The sequence below is a fragment of the Vigna unguiculata genome, chromosome 10, assembly GCF_004118075.2.
Source record: "Vigna unguiculata cultivar IT97K-499-35 chromosome 10, ASM411807v1, whole genome shotgun sequence".
NCBI classification, from domain to species: Eukaryota; Viridiplantae; Streptophyta; class Magnoliopsida; order Fabales; family Fabaceae; genus Vigna; species Vigna unguiculata.
This window is the reverse complement of record NC_040288.1, coordinates 9366199-9377192: the sequence shown is the minus strand read 5'-3', so window position 1 is coordinate 9377192 and position 10994 is coordinate 9366199. Positions and strand designations below refer to the sequence as shown.

The following is a 10994-nucleotide window of genomic DNA, read 5'->3' as shown; positions in this document are numbered from 1 at the left end:
CTATAATTCGTCCTCGTCTTCGAATCAATCGACATTTTTTACAAATTTTACGAACCGAGGCATTTATTTTTATATTTTACATTCCTTAATTAGTTAATATAAAATTGTGGAAGAAAATAAAGTTTCCTTACATTTTGAACGTCTATTTGAACGTCTATAATTTTTCCATTGTTCGTATTGTATATTTATTATTTGACTTTTTTTCATTTATGCTCTATCGAGAGTTAGTTGTTGCAATTGAGTTATCACTTTCATTGAATTATGTTACATGTTCACTAGTACAAAAAAAGCCTATTACATCGGTTATTTTGGGCCTATTACATCGGTTTTCTCACCGATGTAGTAGTTCCCGATGTAGTAAGTGTTTGATATATTACATCGGTCCCTGGAACCGCTGTAATATATTACATCAGAAGCGGCAACAGCGGAGAGCGGCAGCAGCGAAAAACCAACGGCAAAAGCAGTAAACCCTAAACCTTCAACGACGCGGTGGTGCGATGGAACGACGGCAGCGCGAAAGGGCACGATTCAGAGCGCGGTTCGGAGCTCGACTAACGGCGGAGGAACTCCCAAGCAGTGGCGTCGTTGTTCGAATAGCAAAGAGCGGCTCCGTGCATGGTGGCGCGATTCGCGAAGGTCGAGGAGCAGCTGCGTTGAACGAAGAGCGGCAGCGCGAAGAGGGTTTGCGCGGAGGAGAGGAGTGGTTGTGCGGAGGAGCGCCTGCGCGGAGGAGTGGCTGCGTGGAGGAGCGGTCGCGCGAGGAGAACCTGTGGTGTTGTGCGGTGGCTGTGCGGGGCTGGTGTGGAGCGCCTGCGCGACGCCTGCGCGGAGGAGTGGTTGCGTGGAGGAGCGGCCGCGCGAGGAGAACCTGCGATGTTATGCGGTGGTCGTGCGGTGCTGGTGTGGTGCGGTGGCCGTGCGGTGCTGGTGTGGTGTGGTGTGGTGTGGTGGTTGGGAACGAAGAGCGAAGAGAATGCAAAGAGAATGAAGAAAGCACGAAGACGAAAAGGAGAAATGAGGGGGAAAACCCTGCTGAGAAAAATAAGGCATACTACATCGGTTAATCAGGGGAACCGATGTAATATAATTGCTATGTGCAAAAAACCTCTTTTTTTTTAATTTTTTTTTTAAAAAATGGGTATTACATCGGTTGTGTTGGGGAACCGATGTAATATAGTTCGCAGAAATTTCAAAAATGCCACCGCGCACTGTACTACATCGTTTTTCGTGTAACTGATGTAATATCTTGTTGTAATATACCATTTCTACACTAGTGGTTTTTTCAGTTTCTTTGTTAATTTATTTCTTGTAATTTACTCGTGTGTTCTTTATATTTTATAGCAATTTACGTAATCATTGTATTATTAACTTCATATGGAATGAAAGTGATAACTCTTTTGTATTATAGCATTTCGCATGATAATTCTTTAAAAATAAATAAATTAAGATGTTTTTCACTGTTATTATTTGCGCACAAAATACGGTAGTTCGAATTGTCATTATTTGCGCAATACATTTAATGACAGGTGTTGTAGCGTTTCGTCCAAGACCACCATATCATTCATTCTGGCGGCAGGATATATGGTAGTACTCGTATCCGCCATACGTGCAAAATATGACAGTCAAAACCGTCATTTTATACCCCAAATAACCGCCGTATTTAACGAATTTTTTGTAGTGATAGTATTTTATATGATGAAAATAAACAACAAATAAATATATTAAAAAATTAATAATAAATGTGTGTCTTAGAAACAATTTGTGAGACTATTGAAAAAAATCGCACAAAAGAAAACAAAATGTATAATTAAGGTATGGTAAGATGAAAAATACCGTATAGATCTAAGAAAAAATTTCAAATATCAACATATATAATCGATGACTTAGAAATAACGAAAATTATTTTAGTGAAACAAAAGAGTTCTTCAAATGAAAAAAAAAATATTAATAATAAGTAAAGATTTTTTTTATTTTATATTACCTAGTAAATGAAATGTTTATGCTATTAAACACTTAAATTGAGAGAGTATTAAACATTCTCATGTGAAAGGAAAATATACAATAAATAAAATACTTAAAAATAATAAAAATATTCAAATGTGAGACATAAACATTTTTTAATTGACATACATCATTTTTACATAATTACATGAAGGTTATAATTAGATGAAAAAATATATTACAGATACGAATGAATTTCATGACAAACCAAATAATTAGAAGAAATAAAAAGTAGAAAGTATATATATACATATATACATACATATATATATATATATATATATATATATATATATATATATATATATATATATATACATATATATATATATATATATATATGTATATAAGGTTACTTAATTGTGAATATTTTAATAATTTAAACGGGACAAAAATATGGTGGGAACGAGTATTATGGCGAGCATATGTACATTTCTATACCCAATTGAAAAAGTCGGGAATTCCTTATACCCAGTCAATGCGGGGATTTCCCATCAAAACAAAGACGAGTTCGGACAATACCCACAAGAACAAATTTATTTTCCATCTCTATTTTCATAGCATCATCTAATGTATATAATCCAACTTGCATTGTAAAAGACATCCATATGCTCATCTATGTTAGTGTTGTCATCATAAGGGTCCACAATGAGACCTTTCTGGTCTAGAGAAAACTCTACCTCCATTATCTTATCCCGAAGGATGATGTTGTAATGTTTTCATCATTGCAGAAGTTTGATAGTGTCTGTTCACGATTCAAAAGGGGTGTGATACCCGTAAACACTTCAACACTCAAAATTGGTTGATGTAATCTAGGTCATCCAATTACGTGAGTACGACAGAAGATAAACTTTTATCTATCATCTTTATATACTTTATTATTTGGGTCTTTACCTGGTTGAACTAACTATCTTTAGGAAAGTTTAAATTCTACAATAAATTATGTATCTTAGGGTTAGATTGAAATATTATCATCCTAGAAAGGGCGAGATAATACCAACTAATTAAACTCTACATGATCTCAACCCGCATATGACAGTTCCAGCTGTTAGTCTGGATGATCCCGGTCCTATTTAATTTATAAATTCTAATTATGTGAAAAATAGTTATATGGTATCAATTTGTAAACCTAATCTCAAGTGTTGTTTAACAATGAAATGAAAATGCCAAAATGTGATTACGCGGACATGAAGTGTGCATCTGCCTGCTTGATATTTCCGCATTTCCGTAAAGGACCCTCGACAGTGATATCTCTTGAGTCTTGACTAAGTCACTGTTCAGAAATTTAAAAAAATTGAAGATTTAAAAAAATAAAAAATTGTTTTACAACGAATGGACGATAATACAATGAAAATGAAATAACTAATTCCTTCCATCTTTTATGTTAAATTAAAGTATAATTTTATTTTCATATTCTCTTAATGTGTCTATTTTATCTTTCTTACTTGACTTCCGTTGATTAGTAAATTTCATTCTAAAACGGTTAGTTTTGTTTATAATATTTTTGAATAATTCAAAAATTAATTATTTTAAAATTAGTTTTAATATCAAATTGACATAAAAGTAAAATTCAGCCATATTACAAATAAATAATGAAAGTAATATAATTTATAAAATAAGAATTATCACGAAAATAACTTTAACCAAAGGCGCGTGAGGAAAGGAAAGTGTTTTTATATATATTCTCAGATTTTTTGTTCAAGTCTTTTTCAAGAATAAAGACATACCTCACACATTGTTTTTCAATTTTATTTCTATAATAATATATTCAAATTCATTTTCAACAAGCTATCGGAAGTAATTAGCAAAAATAAAAAATAATTTTTTTTAATATAATTTATATATTCTAGGTATTTTTTTTTAATTGGATAAAAATAATTTTATTACCCAATAGTAATAAATTTAATGTAGGACGTGAAAGCTTTCATGCAATGCTATATTTTTAAACATATTTCCAATAACATAACAAATTAAATTATTAGAATAAAATAATATGGCTTTTAAAAATTGGTAGAAGTGAGTTTTACTTCCAAAAAGACTTATAATAGCGTGGTAGACTCGGGGAGCCTAATTAATACTACATCTTGCAGACTAATTAATACTATCTGTCATCACACACTTCTCATAACAATATGAGACAAAACACACTCTTGTGGGTTTTTCTTTTACCATTTCTCTCAATAAACTATAGTGCCAGCGTCTTTCCAGCCAATGGCTATTTGCTTGGCAACGAGTGTTCCATGTTGCTCCTTTTGAAAAATAACCTAATATTCAACCCTACAATTTCCAAAAAACTCACTCTTTGGAATCAAAATGAAGATTGTTGTCAATGGCATGGAGTGACATGCAAAGAAGGTCGTGTTGTAGCCCTTGATCTCAGTGAAGAGTCTATCTCAGGAGGAATTCGTAATTCAACCGTTCTTTTTCGCCTTCAATATATTCGAAGCTTGAATTTGGCTTTCAACAACTTCAGTTCGGTGATTCCCTCTGAACTCTGCAAATTGAATAATTTGAGGTATTTGAACTTTTCAAATGCTGGATTTGAGGGACAGATTCCTCATGAGATGTTTCATCTCAGAAGGTTAGTTACTCTTGACTTGTCTTCTTCAATCTCCTCACCTCATAGCCTGAAACTCGACAAGCCAAATATAGCAATGCTTTTGCAAAACCTTACAGAAATCACAGAATTATATCTAGATGGTATAGCAATATTTGTAAAAGGACAAGAATGGTTTCATGCTTTATCTTCATTGCACAACTTACGTGTTCTAAGCATGTCATCATGCAATATGTCTGGACCTATTCATGCTTCGCTGGCTAAGCTTGTATCACTCACTGTTCTAAAATTAAGCTACAGCAACATGTTTAGCTTCGTGCCAGATTCATTAACAAATTTGTCCAATCTAGTCATTCTACAACTCAGAAGTTGTGGCTTGAATGGTTCTTTTCCGAAAGATATCTTCCTCATGCCATCATTAGAGGTGCTTGACATCTCAGACAATCAACATCTTATGGGTTCTTTGCCAAACTTCCAACCACGTGGTTCTCTTCGTGACTTGAATATTAGCCAGACTAGTTTCACAGGAAATGTTCCGGATGCAATTTCTAAGTTGAAACTTTTATCTACAATTGATCTATCTTATTGCCAATTTAATGGAACACTTCCTAGTTCAATGTCAGAACTCTCCCAACTAGTTTATCTGGACTTGTCTTCCAATAACTTTTCAGGTCCACTCCCTTCTTTTAATATGTCTAAGAATCTCACACATTTATCCCTCCATCATAATAATTTAACAGGGGTTTTACCATCTAGTCATTTTGAGGGCCTTAAAAATCTCGCCGACATTTATCTGGGGTTTAACTTTTTCAAAGGGAATCTTCCCTCATCTCTGCTTAAACTTCCATATTTGCGAGAACTTAAACTTCCCTTTAATCAACTCACTGGTCCCTTGGATGAATCTGTGATGACCTCACCTACACTGGAGATGCTTGATTTGGGTGGTAATAATTTGGAGGGACCTATTCCTTTGTCTATATTTAACCTTAGAACACTTGGTGTCATTCAACTTAATTCAAACAAGTTTAATGGCACATTACAATTGGACTTGATTCGCAGGTTGAGTAATCTAACTACATTAGGCCTCTCGCATAACAATTTGTCAGTTGATATATACTCTACATATGATCGTGATCTGTTAGCCTTTCCTGCTCTAAGAAAAATAATGTTGGCATCTTGCAAGTTGAGAGGAATCCCTGCTTTTGTGAAAAGTCAATCAACATTACTACACCTTGACCTTGCTGACAACGAGATTCAAGGAACAATACCTTATTGGATTTGGCAACTTAAATATCTTGTTATCTTGAACCTGTCCAAAAATTTCCTAACAAAATTGGAAGGAAATGTCTGGAACTTTAGTTCAAACCTTTTGCGTCTTGATCTTAGTTCCAACCAACTACAAGGGCCATTTCCTTTCCTTCCAACATTTGTAAATATTTTGGACTACTCAAACAATAGATTTAACTCTGTCATTCCAGCGGACATTGGAAATCGTCTCCCGTTCGTAACACAGTTGTCTCTTTCAAACAACAGTTTTCAGGGACAAATCCCTGAATCCTTTCTCAATGCTTCAAGTCTTCTTCTACTGGATCTTTCTCGCAATAACTTTGTTGGAACGATTCCCAAGTTTTTTGCTGAGTTGAGTAGCACTCTTCGGGTGTTGAACTTTGGTGGAAACAAACTTCAAGGATATATTCCTGATACTTTGCCAACTTCATGTACTCTACACTTATTGGACCTAAATGACAATCTCTTGGAAGGTACCATCCCAACATCTTTAGCTTATTGCCAGAAACTACAAGTCCTTGACCTTGGAAGAAATTTATTAACCGACAAATTTCCTTGTTTCTTAAGTAAGATTTCCACCTTACGAATCATGGATTTACGGTTAAACAAACTTCACGGGTCAGTTGGATGCCCAAAAAACAGTGGTGATTGGGAAATGCTCCATATTGTTGATGTAGCCTCAAATAACTTCAGTGGTGCAATACCAAAAGCCGTATTGAATAGTTGGAAAGCAATGAGGCGAGACAACGATAATGTGGGACCAGAATTTGGCCACTTATTCATTGATATCATTGATAACTATGATCCCAAGAATTTTAAGGATTTATGGGGACAATTAGACAAAACTATTAAGGCAAAGTTTTCTAAAATTGTTGACCAGTCGTCCTCAGATTTTTTGCAAGTGGATATTTCTCAGTATCAAAATTCAATTCTTATTACAAATAAAGGTCGACAAATAAAATTGGACAAAATCCAGAGAGCCTTCACTTACGTGGATATGTCAAGCAAATATTTTGAGGGTCCAATACCAATTGAGCTAATGCAGTTCAAGGCAATGATGGCTCTTGACTTGTCAAATAATGCCCTCTCAGGTCATATCCCATCATCTATTGAAAATTTGAAGAATCTTGAATCCTTAGACATGTCAAACAATTCTTTAAGTGGAGAAATCCCTAGAGAGCTTGCTAGTCTAAATTTTCTTGCATATCTGAATCTCTCGAACAATGACCTGGTGGGTGAAATTCCAAAGGGAACCCAAATTCAGACATTTGATGGAGATTCCTTTGAAGGAAATGAAAAGTTATGTGGGCCTCCACTGACCCGTAATTGCAGCAATATTGGAATGCCAACTCCTGAAACACCTCAATCTCATTCTAAGAGCTCAATTGATTGGAGTTTATTAAGCGCAGAGTTGGGATTTATTTTTGGCTTTGGAGTTTTCATTCTCCCTCTTCTTTTCTGGAAGAGATGGAGCTTTTGGTATTCCAAACATGTGGATGAGATGCTTCACAAGATCATTCCCCAGCTTGATTTTTCTTATGAACACCGACGAGGTCAGACACGTAGAACTCTAAGGAGGAGGTACTGAAATCTAAGGTAAAATAATTTTTTGATTTAGTTTCTACAATATGGAACTTTACACATTTTACGTTAAGTTTCAATTTTATATTTCTGAACCATTTTTTCTTTGATTTTGAGCAGAGTCGAAAAGTCGATGTTCGTACTCAACCAATGATGAAGTAGTAAGTAATATAAAGATGATTTTAGTGGTTGTTTCACAATTCCTTGGTTTAACTTTATTTCATGCTGTAAATGGATATGATAATCTTTATTTCTTGCATATATATTTTCCCCATTTTTCTCAAATGTAGATATAAATTGATAGGTATAGATGACCCTGAAATAACTCTTAGGCCTTTGGCTAACCAATTAAGGCCTATAATAATCCGTTCTTGGATGGAGAAAAAGAAGGCACTGCTTACAAACAATGCAGAAAAAATGAAACATTTGCTTGATAATTTGCAGAAGAAACTTGACGAGGTTTGACTGCTAAAATTGCATCGTTTTTTTTACTGCATTCACTATTGTTTTGTCTTTATGTAGCTTCCTTTCCTTCTTTCATTTGGGGATACTCTTCTATACATGTAAAATTAGTGTGTACAGCTCCCTATGTTGATTGTGTATTTTTCTGGCAGTAATAGTTTATATCTTGGCAATTTGGCAGGTGATATGCAGCGTGTAACATCCCGCCAGGATATTACTGATATATAATTAAATAAATGAAATAAATAAAATCTTGTGTTTAATAATACCTCATTTTTCCAAGACACGGGAAAATTTAAACTTTATTAAATGGGCGAATAAAATGTACAACGTTCCTTACAAAACCAAAATCCACAATATATCAAGTCACCCGTCAGGGTTTACATATGTTTTCAAAAACAAGTAAATAAACGCAATAGTTTCCCCAAGTCAATCCCCTCTCCGCGACTAGGCTGCACCAGAGCCACCTGCATCCACTAGTGCAGATTTGACATTTTACTTCGCCTTATAGGCCTCGGTTACAGCTGAACCGAAGCCTATAAGGAGGCGGTGGCATTTTTGCAATTTCGTCAGGCTTTTGGCCTCGGGTCTTTAAGGACCGAGGCAATAAAGGGGGCTTTAGGCCTCGGTTACAAATGAACCGAAGCATATAAGGCAGCCCAGTTTTCAAATTTTCAAAAATGCCACCAGCATCAGGCTTTTGGCCTCGGTTCTTTAAAGACCGAGGCAGTAAAGGGCGCTTTTGGCCTCAGTTATTAATTGAACCGAGGCCATAAAGTCAGCATCAGGCTTTTGGCCTCGGTTCTTTAAGGACCGAGGCAGTAAAGGGGGCTTTTGGCCTCGGTTATTAATTGAACCGAGGCCATAAAGTCTGTTAAAATTCCCAATTCGTGAACCCTAACTACTATTCATCGTCTCCCAAACTCTCTTCTCTCTGCGCGAATTTCTTCGCTCTACCACCACCATCACGCTCCGCCTCCGTCGCCGACCAGCATCTGCCATCAATAGTCGTGCGTCGTCGCCTCCGTCGCGCTGTCCAGGTTCACCGATTGCAAATCACCTCCCGATGCGGGTCAGTTCGAAAACTCTGCGCGAACTTTGCTGCCACCACCACCACCGCAGCTGCACCATTCACGGACCTCACAATGCATTGTGTTCTCTGCAACAGAACTAGTGACAACCATGGCAACACCTCGCACCACCGTGACCTGCCATCAGCACCTGCAATGAAACCAGCGCATCCTCACACAACACCACCATGGGAGCGCGAGTCATCTTCACCAGACGTGCAATTTCGCACCACACAGATCCATGCGAAACAGCAGAAACCACTACAACAGCGCGTCATCATCACCACTGCAACGGTGAGCGAGAATGAGCCAGAACAGCAGCAGAAGCCATAGCCACCACTGCGAAGACGAAACAGATGCTATGGCTTCGGTTCTTTCAGACCCGAGGCAGAAAACAGACGCTATGGCCTCGGGTGATAACCGAGGCCAAAAGGAGGTGCCTTTTGGCCTCGCCCCAATATGCCTCGGTTCTAAAACCGAGGCAGAATCACGAAAGTAACCGGGGCCAAAAGCCCTCACTGCACTAGTGATCACCAACATCTGCTCCCGTGTACCGCGTACACGATCATCGCCAAACACACGCAGATAGGGTGAGCTTAACAATTAAATCACATGTATAAAGTTGCAGAAACATAAGCATATAAACACAAGATATCATACATAACATCAACATATCACATTGCCCAGTTCTTTAATTTCTACCATCTGATCCCCAATCAGATTATTCGTGTTCTACAACGTCTAAGGATTACTTCAAGGTGACTTGCTGCCATACCTATCGGCCACAACCGATAGAGCACGTGCGGGAAAACATGCTACGGATCATACACCGCAACGCCAGGTAGAGTTCCCATATACGAACATAGTCCGTATTCGTCCCAAGACTACCAAACTCGTCAGCCAACAACTGAGGAGGGCAATCTATCTGGACCCGTCCGTACTGGCCACAACCAGCACACTCACACCGGCAACACTCGCCAACCCGAGCCACAACTCAAGGGTTCCTCGTGTCCATCCGCCATCCCGAGCCACAACTCAAAAGATGTTATTCCGAGCCACAACTCAAGGAATACCACGTGCTTAACCCCTATCCCGAGCCACAACTCAAGGGATACGTTCCGAGCCACAACTCAAGGAACACCAGCAATCTCACCCTTAAAGCATCACTAGACACACTGTAGATCACAAATTCACAAGGAAAACTCAAAGCTGCAGCAGTATAGATCGCCTGGCGGAATAATTCACACCACTAGGCGCCTCCCGTCAATGAACCCACAGATTCCACCGTAACCGCCTAGCGGATCCACCTTCACCGTCAAGCAAAATTCATGCCAGACCCCACTAACGCGGTTGCTATTGCCTGCACCACTTTACAATTTATTTCATCCCCTTAAAACAAAACCCGTACCTATTCATAGTTTAATCCGACCCCAATTCAAACATCGGTAATTGCTATCTCCAACACATGTGTTTGCCAATTAAAATATTTCTATACGTTTAACTCTATTACGTTGCATCACTTGTTATTATTATACCATTATTAGTACCAACACAAGGCTTTCGGAACTTCCAGTTTGCTCAATCATTGTTGATCTCCAAAATCAAGTAATCCATCTTTCTATAATATTCGTACCAATTTACTGCACAACTTTTCATACTGAAATTTCCTTTTAAAGAAAAGTGGTTGGTTAATAACAAAATCAATACCTATTAAAAACAGTATCCTGACTTCTTACGCATTTCGCTTTCTGGACTTGCACCGTTTCAATTTATATTAAAACCTTACCCTATACCACGGTCCCTAGCCTAAATTGCCATTCCAAGCACTTTATCATATGCCAAAATCATTCCTTTTCTTACTTTATATATATATATATAGTTTTCTAACTTCTCACATAAACTCTTCCTAAGCCAATTTAATGATATAAAGGTATTTACTAGTGATTCCAAAATATATATATAAGATTTTATACAATTGACACCTAATAAATCTTTTCCCGTAACATAATATGATAATTTCATACTAATTATATGTA

The 10994-nt window shown here is 37.2% G+C and overlaps 1 protein-coding gene across 1 annotated transcript; it reads left to right on the top strand.

Annotated features, from left to right (window-relative positions):
- Positions 1 to 4133: 4133 nt before the first annotated feature.
- Positions 4134 to 7967, top strand: LOC114166677 (receptor-like protein 7). The gene is made up of 2 exons (XM_028051441.1): positions 4134 to 7441; positions 7547 to 7967. Exon 1 carries the CDS (start codon positions 4134 to 4136, stop codon positions 7431 to 7433), a length of 3300 nt encoding a protein of 1099 aa, XP_027907242.1. The 3' UTR covers positions 7434 to 7441; positions 7547 to 7967.
- Positions 7968 to 10994: the final 3027 nt, after the last annotated feature.

Bases quoted from the DNA above. Each gene is read 5' to 3' on its own strand.
- LOC114166677 (XM_028051441.1), top strand. From the start codon at position 4,134: ATGAGACAAAACACACTCTTGTGGGTTTTTCTTTTACCATTTCTCTCA.